Source organism: Mirounga leonina, unplaced genomic scaffold (assembly GCF_011800145.1).
Source record: "Mirounga leonina isolate KUSES-001 unplaced genomic scaffold, KU_Mleo_1.0 Mir_53, whole genome shotgun sequence".
In the NCBI taxonomy this organism is placed as follows: Eukaryota; Metazoa; Chordata; class Mammalia; order Carnivora; family Phocidae; genus Mirounga; species Mirounga leonina.
Genome location: NW_023270807.1, coordinates 17,675,297 through 17,696,633, shown reverse-complemented (window position 1 = coordinate 17,696,633; position 21,337 = coordinate 17,675,297). Strand labels below are relative to the sequence as shown.

The 21,337-nt window shown below is 34.7% G+C and overlaps 1 protein-coding gene across 1 annotated transcript in view; it reads left to right on the top strand.

Annotated features, from left to right (window-relative positions):
• Window positions 1-21,337, top strand: part of PKHD1 (PKHD1 ciliary IPT domain containing fibrocystin/polyductin) — a 454,138-nt gene that overhangs the window by 294,761 nt on the left and 138,040 nt on the right. The window contains exons 53-54 of the mRNA XM_034990755.1: window positions 11,206-11,319; window positions 14,046-14,133. Of these exons, the coding sequence (XP_034846646.1) occupies window positions 11,206-11,319; window positions 14,046-14,133 (202 nt within the window). The remainder of the gene's footprint in view (window positions 1-11,205; window positions 11,320-14,045; window positions 14,134-21,337) is intronic.

Below are 21,337 nucleotides of genomic sequence, written 5' to 3'. Positions count from 1 at the left end.
ATTCAGCTAACTGATAGAAATACTTAATAAAACTGAGTCTGAAAAATGTATTTCAGGTTGACATCTATTGTTAAGATTAGTCTTTTATTTATAAGTTGTTTTTTGGGCTTCTGAGTTCACTTATCACTATAATAAAAACTTGTTACCTGAAAAAATATACCTTTGAAGGGAAGTGACACAGAAACTTTTCAGTTTTGATTTATTCATTTCAAATCTTATTTTAAAATTTGTCCAATCCCCACTATATTTTTACCTATTAGTAGACAATGGTGTATTATTTTTCTCCCTGCTTTGTCCATGTGTTCCAAGCCTAAAGGTTGATTACTGGAACCCATCTGCCCAATTTTATGTGTATTATGCCTGAAGGAAAACTTTCAACCCATCTGTCTAATTCTACCACACCCTAAAGAAATCCCAACATGAAATAAATAATAAGACTGGTTAGTAAACAGACTTAATAGATGTGGACAATGGCAGAGAACACTGCCAGAGTATGTCTGCTGTCTGATGCCATCTGATCCAAGTCCTAGCACTGTGGAATTATATTCTTGGTCGTCCTGCTTTTAAGTCAACTGGTGCTGGAAAAAGGTATCAACTGAATTTTAGTAGAGTAGAAAGATAGAATGCTATAGAATTAGAAGGGAAGTTTAAGATCAAAGATTTGCTTAGAGGGTTATAGCTGCATCACAAATGCCAAACTCAATTTCATTCTTTGTTCAGTGATTGTCTCAGTAATCTGATAAAACATTTGGGATAAGCTTAGAGTATTTCATTTGTGTGTCCATTCTTTCATTCATCATGTGTTTGCTCATTGCCTATTGTTTGCCAAGTACCATGGGAGAAGTTGGATGTACAGAAATATTAGTCAACCACCCTAGTTCTCAAGAGATGTCTCAGTAAAATAGTGGAGACAAACAAGTAAAAACATAATTGGAAGAGTCCCATCTTCCACCCTGGAGGGAGCTTAAAGATAGAGGAAGAGATCTGAAAAGGCACATCTTTGTGGAAATATATTATACCTTTAGGAAGTTGTAGGGAATACTCTGAATTGCAGGATTTATACATTGGTGGTAGCTGGTGAAGCTTCTTGGCCTTATACATTATGTTAAGGAGTTTAGAGCTTATCATGAAGGCAGTGAGTGGGTAGTCACTGGATAGTTTTAGGTAGGGAAGTGACATAATTAAGTTTGGTCTTAGAAAGATCACTCCTGGAGCGCCTGGGTGGCTCAGTCGTTAAGCGTCTGCCTTCGGCTCAGGTCATGATCCTAGGGTCCTGGGATCGAGCCCCACATCAGGCTCCCTGCTCCACGGGAAGCCTGCCTCTCCCTCTTCCACTCCCCCTGCTTGCCTTCCCTCTCTCGCTGTGTCTCTCTCTGTCAAATAAATAAATAAAATCTTTTTTTTAAAAAAAAAGGTCACTCCTGGTGGTGTGGATGGTGTATTGGAATGGACACAGTGAAATGTGAGAAGCTACTGAAGTGTTTCGGGAGAGCAAAGGAATGAACTAAGGCATTGGAATTAAAGAGAAGGAATGAATTGCAGAAATACTGAGGGTATAAAAAATCACTAGAACCTAGTGGCAATTTTGATGTGAGGTGAGAAGGAGTTGTTTAGAATATATCTCACATTTCAGGTTGGGAGATCTGGGTTGATGGTAATGCCAGGATGGAATTACCTTTTTACCACTTGTTAGTTGAGTGACTATAGGTAAGTTACAGGATCTATCTCTGTCTCAGTTTCCTTACCTCCAAAATGGGAATAATAATAGTTCTTATTTCATGATATTTCATGAAAATTAAATGAGTGAGTATTTATTAAAGTGCTTGAATAGTGTCAGGCACATAGGAAGCCCTTATAGTTGTTTGTTGAATACATAGACTCATACACCTCAAAATTTGATTTCAATGGAGTGTGTAAGTGGCTAAAATTTGGGGGAGCACCAACCTTTTAAGGATGGTAGAGGAAGCTGAGTTCAGGGAGAAGGATAGAAAAGAAACAGCAATGTAGATAGAATGAAAATGAAATGATAAGAAAATAATATCTTGAAACACAGGAGGGAATTTACAAGAAAGAGAGAGTGGTCATTAATATAAGATATAGCAGAGAGAGCAAAGAAAGTAGGAAAGGAAATTAGCCATCTTATTTTGGCTTTTTTTTTTTTTTATAATGGCTGTCCAATATAGTTTTGATACAAAATGTTATTTTGCATGTGGAACAAAGAAAAAATTCAACACATTATTTGAAGGACAGTAACTTTTAATAAGTTCAATGCCATTTATCTATTCTTTAACAACTTCATTTTTGGGGGCTTTAATATAATCTTAAGTACAATTGAACATATTAAATCTCATGTTTAACAATGAACAGTTATCCACATTAAGAGTGATGTCATGAAACCTTTATATGCATTCATGAATAACTTTCTTTTGGATGAGCAAATGTGGCAAATTAGTAAATATTAAGGAGAGAATAATTTCTCTGATATGATGACTGTCCAAAGTTTTATTTATAGATTTATCCTGTCTCTGTCCCCTTCCTGCTTCCTTTCCTTTCTTACTCTTTCATTGAATGCCAGCTGGGTGCCAAAAATTCTTCCTGGGACTTGAGTACTTAGCAGTAAGCAAGACAGATAAGAGTCCTGTTTAATGAAATGAAGTGAAGTCCAGGTTGGATCTGCACACCATAGATTAGGGAGTTAGTAAAAGCCTTTCTGAAAAGTCATTGTGACCTCAGACCAGAGACACAAGAAAAAGCTAGACTTGCAAAGATTCGGACTACAGGTTTCCAGACAGAAGGCAGATCTAGCACAAAAGTGCCAAGATAGAGCAGGAATGTGCTTTATGTAGTTGTAAAGCAGAACGGCAAAATAGTAGCTGGAGGCTGCTGAGCAGTAGACATGAGTTTCATGAAGAAGGCTGGATTTTAAGCAATGTAGTGTCACTTGCTAAAGTATTAAAGACACAAATGAGCCTAAGTCTTTCTTTCAGCTCAGTGCCTTTTTCTTGTAACATTTTCATTGTCCCTAGACTTAAATGTCTACATCTGTAAGGAAGGAATTATAGTGTTAATGTGTAAATGACTGCAATGCTTCCCCCCCCCCACCCCGGTATGAAAGGAATAAAACAGTGGTGAAACACATTGGAAAAGTTGGTGATATTCTACAAATCCAAAGTATTTTCAATTTTTAGTCTAAGAGAAGAAAACTCATAAAAATCCCCAACTCAAAGCCTGTTTAATAAACATTGGTTTGTTGATTGTTTTAAATTTTGCATTTCTTTGACCATGAGCAGCTATATGAAGTCATCATTTTCACCAGTGTCTCTTCTTAGAGGAGACATCATTTGTATGCCTTAAAATGTGTTCTTTGTTATTTTAGATATCAATGAGGTTAACATGTTATTCATTCAAATGTTCAACTCAATAGAGAGATTGATTGATTGATTTAAAGGGAAAGAGTGTGAGGGTGTGAAGGGGCAGAGAGAGAATTTTAAGCAGGCTTCATGCCCAGCACAGAGGCCAACATGGGGCTCAATCTCACGACCCTGAGATCGTGACCTGAGCTGAAATCAAGAGTCAGATGCTTAACCAACTGAGCCACCCAGGTATCCCAGGAAAGAGTATTTTAATCTCATGGTTCTAAAATTGCAAATGGACGATGCTCTTCTGATAGTTTGTAGGTGGCTTTCAGAGAGGGATTACCAGTAATAATTAGTGTCCTTAAAAGTTAATAGAACCCTCCTTGATCACTAAGTAAGCAAGGACATGCCCCGCACATCAACTTCCCTGAGGACAAGGCAGTTCATTGTGTCTTTGGCCTGTCACAACCAGGTCACATGACATGCTGACTAGTTGCTCAGTAATTATGCTAAGAACTGGGTTTTTATCTTAAAACTTGTCACATATTGTTTTGCAGAGCTAGTGATGGGTACTTGTCAGCCCTGTCTCACATTTGTAGCCAGGAGCCTAAGGTCATCATTAGCACATGACTTTGATTGTCAGGAAATGAAGTACTAGGTGTATGGAAGTTTCTTTCATTGCTTCCATGATTGGGACTTTCTCAATCCTAAAGAAGAAAAATCCATACACAGTTTATTGCTTTCCAAACTGACAGTTCTGTAAGGCTCATTGGATGATTAAGTAATAAAAAGGAGACAAACCAGAGAAAAGTGTAGATTAATACATATCTTCTAGCCTAAAGCCACAATACCCAGTAGTTAGACTCATTGAGTAGCCAGAGAGAATCTTGTAGTGATGTTTAAAAATAACATATTAAGTTAAAAAAAAAATATATATATATATATCCTCTTTCAGGTTTAACTATGATTAGAAAATAATACAAATAATCACACATTTAATGTGACTATAAGTATACCTAGATGCCTGCAAAATAGATCATTTATAAATTAGCTGATATGAATCATCAGTCAACAAATCAGTTTCTGTTTACACTGACAGTTCTCTAATTAAACTACGTGTTAGCTGATGAAATAAAAAAGCAACACAAAAGGGATGTTACTTTTAATTATTGTAGTTATTTAACTCTAAGACAAAAGCATAAAAGCTTTATTCTTCACAGGTTCAGGAAAACACTAAACTCCATTTCTGTGAGTCTCGAAGCAAACTGGCAGCCAATGTTTAATACGTATCTCAAAATGAAATTAAGCACCGAAATATCTCTTTATTTGCAGATGGATATTAGTTCTCTGACAGATAAACATCACTTTATACTTAAATATATATGTATTTTAAAGCAAAACACTAACACAAGAAATGATTCTTCTGTTTTGTCAGGCTATCAGTTTCTACTAAATAGTAACATCCTTCCTTTAATATTTTAATATTTTGTACGTTGGTGTTCCCCAAACTGTATTTTGGATTTTTGAACTTCTGTTACAATAACATAAGATTCCTTAGAAATTTATTATTTTTAAATGATTTAAATAGTGAATTATATGATAAATAAAATAACTGTTAAGTATTATTTAATTATTTTTGCATGGAAAAACTAAATTATTTTAAGTAAACAGGTGATTAAATGAATGAATGAGTAATTTGTTTCCTTGTTTAGCAACCTCTTACCAGAGCGTTTGAGTTTAAGATAAATTTAATTGTATTTTCTGCAGTTCCTTGGGCTGGACATTCAAATAAGTAATCACCTAATATTTTTACCATTGAAATGTCTAGTTTCTAGCACTGTAGAAACAGAACATTACTAGTTGGGAAGGGCTTGCCTTCTTTTTCTTAATTTCTAAATTTAAATGTTAATTTTAAAATGTGTCATTTCTCCATTGTTACTACTACTATTTTTTTACTATTATTACTACTAAGAGCCAACATTTTTAAAAGCACTTAAAACATTTTATATTATATGTAGACACTGGACCAATGTATCATTAACATGCAGTACATCTTTAAACTCTCAATAAACATATGCTATTATCGTGCCTATTTTCTAGTTGCAGAAACCAAGGTTTACAGAAGTGAATAAGCTCACCCTTGTTTATAAAGGTTTAAGGATTTTTATACATTTTGCCAGTATGTGAATGAGTAAATTATGTATTGACTTTTATCTTAATATTCTATCAATTGTTGGACAAAATGATAGGCCTCATCATGATAAAAATTTGTCAGCCTAATAAAATCACTCTCAGGGGGGTTAGAGATTATCATTTGATTGTGCCTACTGGTTACTCTTATGACCAATCATTATTTCATTGGACTGAGAGTCCCTCTCTCCTGCATTTTCTTTTTTTTTTATCCAGGTTTGGTTCTATAGGAGAGGAGTGTTTTAGGAATAGGTGGGTCAAATGGACACTAGGAATTATAAGCTAATTCATAATAAAATCTGCTTCACAATTTAATTGGTTTAGCACCATTTGTCAGTTTGGGTCTGATAGTAAGAATGTTCTAGAGGTGTTAAGCATCTGCCTTCAGCTTGGGTCATGATCCCAGGGTCCTGGGATCGAGCCCTGCATTGGGGTCCTGGGATCGAGCCCCACATCGGGCTCCCTGGGAAGCCTGCTTCTCCCTCTCCCACTCCCCCTGCTTGTGTTCCCTCTCTTGCTGTCTCTCTCTCTGTCAAAAAAATAAATAAAATCTTAAAAAAAAAAATGTTCTAGAGGCTCTGCTCTGAAGAAAATAGCTATAGCAGGACATGAGAAAAATAGTTATGCTCCAGTTAGAAGCTCAGCTTCTAAAGTCATCACCATATAACCTATTTCAGAGGACAAAAGAAAATATGCAAAATTGATTTTGGGGGGTAATTTCTTAACCTATCTTTCATGTGCAATCACGATATTTCATGGAATTTCAAGGTTTACTTGGACAGAAATACAAATTATTTAGAAACACAATTTGTTGCTTTGGATTTAATGAAAAGAAACTGAAAAAAAGATGTCAAAATTTAATCAGTATACATTAAATATATACTTTTTTTGCATATCAATTATATCTCAATAAAGCTGAAAAATATTAATGGCATGGAGAAGCAGTAAAACATATAATTTTGGTCAGTTTCCATTCTCTTGATCAACAAATACTTATTGATGAATGTCCTTGAAACATAATATTAAATAAAGTTTTACTAATTATGAAATATGATATGCATATACAGAAAAGTTTATGAAATAAAAAAGTACCCAGCTAAATTAAACAGAAGTCCATTCTAGCAGGTATGTAGTGAAATCTCATTATTGTTTACTTTACATTTCTCTCATTTCTAATGCGATTGAGCACTTTCAAATTTTTTTATTGTCTATTTGATATCTTGTTTTGTGAAGTAGATGTTCTCTTGCCCTTTTTTAAATGATGTATTATCTGTTTTATATTGATTTATTGAAGTCATTTATATATTGTAGAACATACCTTTTGTTGGTTATATTATTGCAAATGTCTTTGCCCACTCTCTGGCTTGTTTCTTCACTCTCTTAATGGTATCTCTAGATAACTGGAAAATCTTTATTTCAATATAGATCATTTTATAAGCCTTTCTCAATATGAATTGTATATTTTGATTGAACTGTGGTCAGCAAGCACATGCTATATGATTCCAATCCTTTTAAATTTGTTAAACTTACTTTACGGTCACTGTAGGATCAATATTTGTGACTCTCTTGTGCATGTCTGAAAATGATACGTGTTCTTCATGAGTTCAGTTTTTCATCTCTATTGTTAGATTTGGCAATCATATTATTCAAAACTGCTATATGCTCACTGCTTTTCGTTTATTCTGTGAGTTATGTTTGATTTTCCACTGTTGTTATAAATATATCTATTTTCTTTGTAATTCTGTCAATTTTTGCTTTACTTATTTTGCAGCTATGATGCTAGGCACATAGATGCTTAAGATTATTCTAATATTGGTGAAATGGGTCTTTTTTACTTTGGAGTATTCCTCTTTATTTCTAATTGTTTTCTGCAAGCAAGAAGATTGGTAAAAATAACTGGTTCACTAATTCTGTGGTAAAATATAGATGAACTCTGTTGGCAGTACAGTCTTGTCTCTCGATTAACTCACTGTAAAGAGAAGGAGGCCATCAGGGAGAAGGCACTTTGGGCACAGTTTAGAAGTACTGAGCTAAGCCATGGTATGCTGACAGCCCATAGGGGGTCGCTTAACCCAGTCTTAGCTGACAAGGAAAGATCCCAAAAGAGGTGGCATCAGAGCTGGCTTTGGGCTTGTTTAGGGACTTAGGTGACTCAGCTTTTGAGCATGTCAAGGAAACTGGGGCGGGGGGGGGGGGAAGGAAGGGATCTAAATGGACAAAGTGGTTTCCAGTCATTTGTTATTTCAAACTATTTTCAATTGCTTGCTACTATAAATAGATAAAACTGTAGTGAAGAACTAGGGGCATTCATCTTTGTCCATATTCCATACTATTTCTCCAGGACAAGCTCCTTGGGGGAGAATTACTGCAGCAAGGGGTGTGGACATTTTTTTATTTTTAAAGATTTTATTTATTTATCTGACAGATAGAGACACAGCAAGAGAGGGAACACAAGCAGGGGGAGTGGGAGTGGGAGAAGCAGACTCCCCGCTGAGCAAGGAGCCCAAAGCAGGGCTCCAATCCAGGACCCTGGGATCATGACCTGAGCCGAAGGCAGATGCTTAACGACTGAGCCATCCAGGCGCCCCGGGTATGGACATTTTTATGCACGAAAGAGGGCATCTAATTCAAAATCATAGAAGGCTGTTAGAAATAAATTACAGTGGAGCCAAGCTTTGAGGGATGATTAGGAATTAGACAGGACAACGGTGGGGATATTAAAGCCCAGGGACTCTCATGTGCAGAGGGGAGAGCATGGAGGGGACTGGTAAGTAAGTCAGTGTGTGTTGGCTTAGTTACAAGGTGTGGGGACTCATGTAGAGAGAGTGGACTTAAGTGTAAACTAGGTTTATACTTGATTCCATCAAAGAGCTTTAGTTAATAAAATAATATAAGGTTCTTTTCCCTTTCTCTTACCTTTGAAGTTCATGGAATCCATTTGTACCGTATTCCTCAAATCATTATAACAGCTATCTTTTGTATACCAGAACTTATTTTCTTCCATCTCCCCAGGTGATTTTAGCATCTGGAACATATTCTGTTTCCCCTCTGTTGCCCACCATCACACTAAGGAATGGCAACCTCTCTTTACTTTTTTCCTATTCTCCTATGTCCACATGTCCTAGGATGGTACCTATTAAGTCTAAGCCGAGGCTCACCATTATTAGCTGTGTAATTTCTGACAAGTTACCTAACCTCTCTTTGTCTCAGTTCCCTCTTGAGAACTCAACAATAATCCATTAGAGGGTTGGAAGAACTGAAGGAAATGAGTTCATGTATGCAAAAACACCCAGCATGTCTGCAGCAATAATGATTTCCCTCCAGCACGGGTATCTAAATTCATCCAGGTTGAAAAATGCCTTTTGCTACAGTTTAGAGCAGCTTGAAGAAGCTGGGAAAAGGAAACCCAGAGAGGAACTGCATTATCTTGAGAACTTTCTCTCAGAGGTGGCCACTGTCATTTAGGGACAAAGCCCAAGCTGGTGGGAGCCCTCACCTCTCTTTGATTACTAGATTTGAGAATAAAAGAAGAGCCTGGCCTTTAGGGCTTCCCATTCACCAGCTTTTACAAATTCAAGAGGTGCTGCATTTTAATGTGAAAATAGCATAATTTTTTTTCCTCTTAGGTCATTCTTGTCTTCTTTCTACCCAGTCCCTATCCTCTATCATCCCCTTCCCCGACATCACAAAAAAAAAAAAAAAAAAATCAAACTCTGGTCAATTTCAGATACCAAACTATCAGGGCAGAGACTAATTTTGCCCAGACTTCCTGCAAAAGCTCACATGTGCTACAGTTTGGGGTTGTATAATTGATTTAATCTCTGATTTTAGAGGCACGGTGAACTCTCTTTGTGGGACTCTGCATACATTTCTTTAGGGCAAAAACTGTCCTACTTTTTTCTCTCTGGTATCTGTTTAGTGCTAGGCCATTTCCCCCCAGCCCCCCAAGAATCTAAACTACCCTCCATGAAATAAATGAAATCACAGTTGGAAAACGGCTTACTGGACAGACTTAAAGCTGCCAGATAAGAGCTACACCACACACATTTTTTCTTAACGTTCTCCTCCTCCCCAGCTTTCCTTCTTTCTGCTCTAGCACATCTTTGTTTGGGCCAAGAGGATACATTAGTCACTAGCTGAGGATTGGCATTGCTATGTGGAGTAACAGCAGACTTTAGCAATTCATTGGGAATACACAGGCTGTGGGGGTTGATCCTTGCCCACTGGCCTGCTGTATGGCTCCAGGCAGATTTTTTTACCTCTGGGAGGCTTACTTCCAACAGGGCCTCATGGACTAATGGCTGCGAAGGCTAGACTATAAAGATGTAGCAAGCTGTAAACTCACAACTCACATGGGAACCTTTTGGCTGACCAGGTATATATACGGAATGCTGGCTGAGGAGAATGAGTTTATGCCCCCTGAAAGACCACTTAACCAAAATGACAGCCAGGCAATTTTGAGTTTACCAGTGACTTCATACTGTATTTGGCAACCTCAGTTTTGGTTATGTTTTCAGGAATTTCTAAACTGGAAAGTCTCATTTGCTAACAAATGTTCTTTGTCAACCTGTTTGATCCAGTGTATAGTTTGGGGACTATCTTCACACTAGTGGCTTCTTGAAAAACAAAGTCTTTGTAATACTTTCTGTATCTTAAGATGTGTGTTCTGCAGAAAATAACCCCTTTGTTAGGTCGATACGATCCCTCTTCCAGCAGAATTCCCCAGACAATTTGCATGCTGTAAAAGTGACCAAACCCCTCTGCATCAATGGAACGAAGTCAGAAGTCAAAGGCAATGCTGACCTTCGTAGCCTGAACGGATTATCTCCTTATGCTGCTAAAATAATTTAGGCTTAGAAAAGAACCTAGTACTTGTTTAATAAATCGCTTGGCATAAATTGTCCAAATTCACCATTGTTCAAATTCAGACTCTTACATACTAGTTGGATAAATTTGGATAAGTCCCTTAACCTCTCAGCTTTGTTATATATGGATATTTAAAACTGAGATAAGAATCATGCTTACTTCTCAGGTTTGCTGTGAGGATTAAATGCAAAAATGCATGTAAAGCAATTTGGAGATCCAGCCACAGACAGTGTATCAGCCAGGTTTTGCTGTAATAGTGTGTAACATATACCCCCCCAAATCTCAGCGGTTTACAACCACAAATATTTATGCTAGCGTCAGTTCCAGCTTACGTGTACTGTTCAGGTGTGCTGTGTGTGTCTCTTCATTCAGGAACTAGGTGTTATTTAAAGAATTCTCCTTTCATAACACAGAACATAATTGCAAATGATCTGGTGAAAACTGGCAAAGTATTTGAAAGCATCATCTCAGAACTGGTATTACTATCACTTCTACCCAAATTTCATTGGCCAAAACAAGTCACATGACCAGGCTAAATTTTAATAAGTCAGGAAAGTATGCCCTCCTAATGGAGAAAGAACGGTGAATATTTGCTGAGCAATAATCCAGTCATCCTCTGAGAAGTTTACTGCATCCTGTTTTTTTCTTGTTTCTTATTTTATCTATGTGACCATTGGTTCTTGTCCATATAGCCTACCTGATAGCATCTACTTTGCATTCTCTAAATTACATCACGATTTCCTCCTCTCTCTTTTAATTTCAAATTAACTTAAACAATATACTTTGTAAACAGGTACTTTGGAAAATCCCTTAGAAAAAGAACAAAAGCTTCTGATTCTCCTTAGAGCCTCAGAGGGAGTTTTCTGTGACCGTTTCAATGGAATTCGTATTGATCCAGGAACAATCGGTAAGAGTATAATACAGTTTTTTATTAAAAATGAAATGAAATGTGTGTGTTTCTGATATAGAAGTACCATCCATAGAACATCTACTAAATTCCAGGCACTCTTCTAGATAATTTGTATTTATTATTTCACTTACCAGGTCTCCTGTAACAGTGTCCATTTCACAGTTGTCAAAAATAAGACTTAGAGATGATGAACGATATGCAGAAGGCCACACAGCTTTATAGTGTCAGAGCTTCGATTTATATCCAGATTGGTCAGACACCGAAGCCTGGACTAAGAGTCTGTTACCAACTGTAAATACTATTTGGTTGTTGAGATATTTTTTATTTATTTATTTATTTATTTATTTATTTATTTATTTAATTTTTTTTTTTAAAGATTTTATTTATTCATTTGAGAGAGAATGAGATAGAGAGAGGATGAGAGGGGGGAGGGTCAGAGGGAGAAGCAGACTCCCTGCCGAGCAGGGAGCCCGATGCGGGACTTGATCCCGGGACTCCAGGATCATGACCTGAGCCGAAGGCAGTCGCCCAACCGACTGAGCCACCCAGGCGCCCTGTTGAGATATTTTTTAATTGACAGATCTATAGATTACTAAGAAACATTTGCTGTTGACAGTTTCTTCACTTGCTACTGTCACAGCCCAGATTCTCTTTTAAAATTGACCAGTGTAGGAGCACAGAAACTGGGACCAGCCTTGCACCAACCAGGATGTGAGAGCCGCACGAACTCCATTTTAAGGGATAGGTAAAAAAGGCTGTTTATTCTAGCATTTTATCACTTTCTTTCAATGGCATTACTAATTTTCTAAGATCTCAGCAACCCAGTAAAATGGAAGCAATCATGTTAGGATGGTGGGAAGTTTGATACCTAGTTTCTTAATGTTTAGCCATTGCCAGATAGTACTGTACTTTGACAGGGCTTTATGTTTCCAAAGGATTTTTCATCCATGCTTTTATCTTTTTAAGAATATGAGGTTCAAGATTATTTTTACTTTTTTCAAGTTGACAAACTAAATGGATAATAGGAACATTCAATTTATTTTTGCCTGTGGTGTCCACTCTGTTTTTTGCAGCACCCCGTTGGATTAAACTTTGTTTTAGGAGTATACAAGGATGCCTGTCTTAATCCTCGACTCCAACCATACGGCGAAGCTAGTGTTTTTAAAATTTCCTCAATATTAAATTGAATAAAGAATGATATATTTATTTCACTGCATGCTTAAAGTTTTGTGACATTATAAGTAAATGACAGATCTTAATTTCTTTAAGTATTATAATCTGGAAATAACTAAATGGTGTAATTTTACAGTAGTCTTTGATGATTGAAAATGATCAAGAAATCTACTTGTCTGGTCAATCGAATTTTCTGCATAACTCAAATTTAAGGAAACTAACTGGTTTATGCTAAAATCTTTGTTGTTGGAAATTTCTCTAAATTACTTCACATACCTCCCCTTCCTAGGTTACTTAGCCAATAGTAAAGAAGATGGAATTTTTTTAAAGATGATGATGATGATGATGATGATATCATATGAAATATATATATGTATATAGTCATATATGTATGACTATTATTATGAAAGATTGATTATTCCAGGACATGTCCTGAAAGTGAGAATATTTCTTACATTTCCATTAATCCTGTTTTAAGTTTTATGACTTTTTTCTGAATTAGAGTATGGAAAAAATATAGGTAGTGACATAAACAGTTGGTTAGGTTCTAATTGATTGAAACTTATTTTTTGTTCACATTGAATTAAAACCCAAGGCATAGTATTTGTACCTTATGGGTGGTGTTTGGTTCTTCTATTCATATGTTTTCTGCTAAAAATTGTGAAATCTTTAGATTTCAAGATTAGTGATTTGCAAAACATGGTGTGCAGTAATCCAGGAGTATGCAGACAATACATCTGGGTTCAGGAAGAAAATATTAGAACTCTATTCAAACATAAGTGCATATATTCATATATATGTATTTTTTTCTAAAAATAAATAGATACACATGCATTAGGGGTGCACAATCATAATTTTGTTACTGCTTGGGTTCATGCTCAAAACATTTTGAGACCACTGGAATATGAGGAATTGTGCTTCATGTGATTTTAAATGGCAATAAAACATGTAAGAGGAAAGACCTGAAGGAATAAAACTGGACTGCATCAAGCATGTCCCTGGTACGACTTTAATTTATGAGTCTGAAATAAATTATATTTTGAAACAAAGGAGCTAGAGATCTATCCTTTGATATCTGTAATAACAAAAAAATATGAGGTCCAACCACTGAAAACAAAGCTAATAGCACCAAATCTCTTTCCTCGGGGAATAAAATTACCCTTGCCTTTTGGAAAGTGAAGCCTATAACATAAAATATCAAAACCAGTTAACTTCCAACAGAATTACAGATGGTTTGGAGTCACTTAATGGTAGAATTTAACTAGTTAGTCATTGGAATGGTCTATTTCCCAACTTTTTGATTACTAGATGTGGTGTAGCATTAATTTCTCTATAGCTTTTAAGAGAACGAGAGTACATTCTGTAGCCATGTAATATGTATTCAACCTGCTGAAAATAGAGAACTTAAATATTCTTTGATAAGGTAGACATCTTCATATATAGTTTCCATATCACATATCTTGCACAATAAGTTCTCTAGTGAGTTTTACTTAGGTGGCCCTAATTCCTTCGAAAATTTCTTATCCAACTGATGCTCCTTTTCCTTTCAGGGGTATATGGGAAAGTCCAGCTTCATGGTGCTTGTCCTAAGAAATCCTGGACCCGTCTTGCAGCTGACATCGCCTCGGGCAATGAGAGGTAAGACATGAGAGTAAGTTAGGGAGAGTAAGTTAGGGATGTATTTGCTTGTTTGGTTTGCTGATGATTCAGGTTTTGTTACAACATGAAATTAAATTTTAGATTAAGACTCAAAACTCAAGGATGAATAAATGGTAAAATAAGGGACTAGAAGGAATTTTAAAAAAACTCTGTAACATAATAGTAGAAGAAGAAAACAAACCAAAGGCAGAGGAGTCTATCGTTTATTTAGGAGTAAAGGTTAGATAATATGTGTTTACCTCTATCAGTAAATCTTTAAAAATATGGATTCTATGACATAATAGATGAACTGTAAAATGACATCATGATTGTCTGAGTTGAGATGATGGCTGGCGAAGAGACAGAAATAAAATAGGAGTAGATGAAGCATATGAAGAGTCTTCTGGAATTTAAAATGCAATAACAGAATTTAGTCATGCACTGGAGGTGGTGAAGAATGAAATTGCCACTGCCTCAAAGTGAACAGGCACCATGAAGAGCAAACTGATGGAAAACAAGGTCAGGAGATAAAAATCCATAAAAGAGAAAGTATTAGAAATAGAGAACAGAGAATGCAAAGTACATATATACAAACAATGCTCATTTTTAATAAGAACCCAGAGTAATTACAACAGAAAGAATAATGAAAACTCCACCTAAAATACACATAGCAAACCTGAGAGTACTTGCACTGAATTTGAAGAGACCAACGCCAACAATTATGATTGCTACATATCCTCACAGTATAAGAAAAAGCAGTGAACAAAATAAAAGAAAAATGGAAGGGAACATAAAGCTTCTTAACCTTGGAATTCTCTACACCATTAAGTATAGGAAGATAGTGGTATAAAATATATACATGTTTAGGGAAAAATATATACATGTTTAGTGGTGAAAAATATACACATGTTTAGGGATTTCAATCAAAGAATTGGACACCCTGCTAAAATTGCTGTTTACATGTGAAAGCAAAAAAGCAAAAAAGTTCAGTAAGAACTGAAAAAAATGCAAAAAATTGTTCTGATAAAGGGCTTAAACAGATTTAAAATTCATAAATAAAATTCAGGAATACTATAAAGGTAAATAAAGTGTCTATTTTAAAGGTAAGCACTGGAATAAGTTAAATATAATACTGTAAATATGGCTGTTAAAATAAGACAAAGTCTAATTATTCTTGTAAAAGAAACTACATAAAATTTGAAAAGTTAATGTATTAGTCAGGGTTCTGTTTATATAAATATATATACTCATAGGTTTTGTGTGTATGCATATGTATAATATGTAGTATATTTCATTACCATTTTTGTTTCTGTCAATTTCCTCTTTTTTTTTTGAGATCTACTTTATATATTTCTTTATTATGTTATCTGGTATAAAACTTTCCTGACTATTGGGGTCTCCCTGGAGACTGAAGTCTTTAGTCTGTTTATATAAATATATATAACTCATAGGTTTTGTGTGTATGCATATGTATAATATGTAGTATATATAATAGTATATATAAAGAGATGTGTTTCAAGGAATTGGCTTATATTCTTAGGACTGGTAAGTTCAAAATTTGTAGGGCAGGTTGGGAGTCTGCAAAGTCTTGAACTTTGTCTTGAGGCAGAATTTCTTTTTCTTCAGGGAAACTTTGATTTTGCTTTTAAGGCCTTCCAACTGATTGCTGAGGCCCACCCACATTACTGAGGGTAATCTTTACTTAAGGTCAATTCATTACAGATGTTAATGACATTTACAGAACACCTTTGAAGAAACACCTACATTAACATTTGATAGGATAACTGGGCAATACAGCATAGCTAAGTTGACACATAAACTAACCATCACAGGTCATAATTCTCAGATAAAACTCCGGGTTTACAACCTGGGACTGTGGCCATAGGAAACTGACGATGGGACATGAATGCCATATGAAGTAAATACGAGTCAGTCTGTTCTAGCAGAATTTAAAATAGGGTATATACCTTCCAAATCACCAAAGAGAAAAGAGAATGAAAGAAACCATAAAATAAGTAGTAAAGTACAAAAAGAGAAGAAAATTAAATAGTAAGAGAATTAAAGCAACAAAAAATGTATAAAGAAACAACAGAAGTAAGAAAGTAAGAATAAATCTTCCAGTTATAAAAAGAAAATACCCAACCAATGAATCATTGAACACTACATCAAAAACTAATGATGTACTGCATGTTGGCTAATTGGACACAATAAAAAAAATAAAAATAAATAAATAAAAAAGATACTTTTCTAAAAAAATAAAGAAAATATGATTGTTAAAAATGATCCCACATAGGAAAAAACTGGATAATAAATCAACATGCAATCACAATGTTTTTTACTAGAGGAAAATAAAACCAATATAGAAAAAAATTATTTAAATATTAGATAAAATGAATTATTGAAATAGAAACAAAAACAAAAGATTCAAAATTATAAGAAAAGAAAAAATTAAGTGTGTAAAATAAATATATTTTATATTAATAAAGACTTCAGTCTCCAGGGAGACCCCAGTAGTCAGGAATTTATACCAGATAACATAATAAAGAAATATATAAAGTAGATCTCAAAAAAAATGAGGAAATTGACAGAAACAAAAATGGTAATGAAAGACATTTACTTACCTCTTTCAGTTCTTTTTTTTTTTTTTTTTTTTGTGAGAGAAAGCCACAGGTTGGGGAAGGCAGAGGAGGAGAGGGAGAGAGAATCCTAAGCCTGGGGCTCGATCCCAGGACCCTGAGATCATGACCTGAGCCAAAATCAAGAGTTGGATGCTCAACTGACTGAGCCACCCAGATGCCCCCCTCTTTCAGTTTTTAACTTTTAAACTAGGTTAAAAATTATAAAGAAAACATGAAGGAATCTGAATAATGTAATAAAGGTAATTTAATTTATATATACAAAAAAATATAAATATAATTTACCCCAGAATATAAATATAATTAAAACCTTAACAAATTTTAGTAAACAGAAATGGTGTAGAATATGATCACAATAAAATACATGTAAAGGTAGAAACCTCTTAACCAATAATCTTAATCTCTTGCAAGATAAAAGAGCAGAAAAGAAAAAATAAACTTTCTTTTAAATAACTTTTGTATCAGAGAGGAGATGAAAACTCCAGTGGTAGAATGCTAGCAAAATAGCAATAATAGTATTGCAGGAGTCGTGGCCAACATGTCATCACATTAAATGCTTTCATTGCTGAATAATAAAATACAAAAATAAACAAACTAAACTGTCAATTTGAGAAACCAGAAACAAAATATCCAATAAGTCTAATGAAATTAATTTGTGTAAGATAAAGGCAGAAATTGGTGAATTAGAAAGTAGGAAATTAGTAGACTTGAAATTTTTTTAGAGATAATGGTTTAATCTTTAATGACATTAATTATACAAAGAAAATAATATGTAACCTCAGAAATGAGAATTCAAATGTAACAGATACCAAAGAGATTAGAATTATAATAAAATGTATATAGTACCATTCTGAAATTTACAAAAATAAATTATATGTAGGAATATAAATTATCATAATTGGTTAAAGAAGACTATGACTGAAAAAACCAATAATAGCAAAAGACATGCAGTTATCAAAGATTTGTTCCCGAGAATAAATTTGGCTCAAATAAATTGATGGCATATTCTTTCAAATATCAGACACTTTTTATGTTGTATAATCTGTTCCATAGCATAAGAAAATATGTGAACCTTTTCAATTAATTTTAGGAAGCAAGCATAAAATACTTTTTATTTATTTATTATTTTTATTTATTTTCATAAAATAATTTTTAAAACAGCTGCTAAGGGTAATTCAAAAAAAGAAAACTGGGGCAACACCTAAATGTAAATAAAATGCAAAAAAAAAAAATCCTAAGTAAAACAACAACATATGAAATCCAGTTATTTGTTAGGGGGAAAAATCATGGTTGAGTGTGATTTATTCAAGTAAAGAAGGATGGTTTAAAATAATTCCTTAATATAATTTATCGAAGCAATATATATAAAGACTAAGAACATGATCAGTTTGATACAAAACAGAAACACATTTAATAAAACTCAGCTTGCATTCTTGGAATAAACAGTAAATTAAGACTACAAAAATATTCCTTTATTTTTTTAAGGATATTCCTTTAAATCAATGTTTCTTAATAGAGTGGTTTAGCCATTAGTTGAGAATCACTGCTTTAAATAATAACACAAATTAAATAATTAAAAATTCCTCTCAAACAAACAACTTTCTATTTTATGGAAAAACTGGCATTAAAAATTACTGTGTATTACAATAATCATTAAATATTATTATTAAAGTTTTAGCCAATGTATTGAGTCAAGAAAAGAAATACATTAGTTGTTACTATTAAAAGGAATCCAAATTGTCAGTTTTTTGTAGATTATATATATTTTGTCTTAGGAACTAGAGAATCATCTGAAGAACTATCATTGCATTCATTCAGTAAATGCATAGATTAATAGCATTTGAATATTTTAATGTAAAATCCTATTTAAATTTTAACTTAGAATATTTAGAAATAAACAAGAAAAATTACAGGAGGAATGGAAACAAAACTATAAAATACTAGTAAGAGGCATAAAAGGATATTAGAATAAATGGTGATGCATAACATCAACAGAAAGGCTCAATATTTTAAAGATGTCAAATCTAATGCAACTTTAATAACAAGTCAAATATATACATTTGAAATCTGATTCACTAATTCTAAGTCTTTTGGAACAATAAACACTTGAAAATAGCCAACATTACCACTTACTTTTTGAAAAATATATACCTTGGGGCACCTGGGTGGTGCAGTCAGTTGAGTGTCTGACTCTTGGTTTCGGCTCAGGTCATGGTCCCAGAGTCCTGGGATCAAGTCCCATGTTGGCTTGGAGCTCAGTGCAGTGTCTGCTTGAGAGTCTCTCTTCCTCTTCCTCTGTCCCTCCCACTCATGCGCTCACTTTCTCTTTCTCTGTCTCTCAAATAAATAAATAAATCTTAAAAAAAAATTATGTGTGTGTGTGTGTGTATATATATATATATATATATATATATATATATATATATATATACCTTCAGTGTGAATAATTTCCTATTGCTGTTGGCACCAAAACAGAAGAGAATGCCTAGCAATAGACTCAGGTATGTATTATTACTTAGAATTTAAATAAATTAGCATTTCAAATTAGTTGCAGACTTGTGCTGGAGTAATTGGTAAACACTTTGGAAAACTATAAAATTAGATTCTCAAATTATGCTTCACTCTGAAAAAATTATAGGTAAATTAAAAAAAAAGTAAAAAAATAAAACTATAAAATTATGTGAAGAACATTTAAGTAAATATTATGCAATATTAAATTAGGGAAGACCTCTCTTATCATAAGAAATGCAACAACTATAACAGCAAGAAGTCATAGATTTGACAACATAAAAAAATCAATATTTAAGAAAATTAATATTTTTGCATACCAATTACAAAATGCAAAGGCAGATGATAAAATGGAAAATATTTGCAATTTTTGATAGTACAGATGGAGGGCTAATATTTTTTATATGTAAAGAATACTTAGGAATAAAAAGGAAACAAGATGAACATACTAGAAGAACAAACATTAAAGAGTTTGAATACATGAGCCACAAGAGAAGACACACATCTGACTAATAAACATATGGAAAAATGTTCTTCCCTACTAGAGTTGAAATAAATGTTAATTTAAACAAAATTAAGCACTATTTTAAAATATTTAATTACCAAAGGGGATGATGATTGAATTCCATGTTGACAAAGGGGAGGAGAAGTGGGCATTCAGGCTAATATTACATATTAGCCTAGTTTTGTAAATAAACTAAAATAACATTTATGCATGCATATATGTGGATAGAGAAATGTCTGGAAGGACATACAGCACAGCAAGGATCCCTGTGGGAGAGATGATAGCTGGCTACTGCTTTGGTGTGCTTTTCTCTATATACAGAATTTCTTCATAGAGTAGTTATTACCTTTCAACACAATTTTTGTGAATTCTTACCCTATGTCCCTATGTCAAACATTGAGTTATGATCTGGAAATACAATCACAAGTAAAAATCGACATCGTCTCTGTACCCAGACATTAATGAAATAACTATAAAGTAAATGTAAAATTACATATGGGATAAATGCTATGAAGGAGGGCTTTATAGGATTCTGAAAACATGAATATGCAGGATCTTGAGGCAGTAATGGAGGTTAGAGAAGGCTTCCCTGAAGAGTGATTTCAGAGGTGAGAACTAAACAATGAGTGGGCCTTAATTAAGCAAACTGGAGTGGGGGTGGGGTGGGGAAAGAGCACTCCAGCAAGAGCAAACAGCATTCAATCATTCAACAAATATCTGGTGGGTACTTACTATGTACCAGGTGTGGCTGTAAGCCCTGGAGATGTAGAGGCAAATTTGAAGAGATCACTGTCCTCTGGGAGTTTGTATCTTCATGGAGAGAGAGACAATAAAGAAGCTAATACAGAAATATAAATAACATAGTTGCACATTATAAAATGCACTAGTAAGGAAATAAACAGTGTGGTACAATCGAAAATAGTTGGGGAGTGTACAGGGTACCCTTTTAGATTAAAGGGACAGGGGAGACCTCTCTGGGGAAGAAAAATTTGAGCTGAGATCTGAATGGTAGGAGGCATCCCACTATTTGATGTAGATGCGCTAGTGTGCTCAATGAAGGAGGGACATCTGGTCCAGCATTGTCTCTCAGGTGGCCTTTGGGGAGTGGGAGACAGAGAGAAGGTCACTATAGCTGGACCAGAGTGAGCAAAGGGGAGAGTGGTATGATATGGTAGATGCCAGGTCACATGGTACCTTGTTTAGGTGTGAGAGGTCAGAGGGAAAATCACTGAGGGGTTTACGGAGGTCAGTTGATAGACTCTGACTTATGTTTTGAAAACAACTCTGGCTGCTATATAGATGATGAGTGGTGGAGAAAAAAGCAGAAGCTGGGCTATGAGTTAGGAAGCCAGTTGAAGCCAAATATCATGGTGGCTAGGACGATAGAGGAGGCAATGGGAATGGAGAGAGGAGGTGGCACTGTCTGGACATGCCAATGGACTGAATGTTGAGGTGAGGGACGTGCTTCAGATTTTTTGACTGAGCAACCTGATGGATGGTGGAGGCATGCACTGAGATGGGAAGACTGGAAAAGGAACAGATTTGTCAGGGTGGC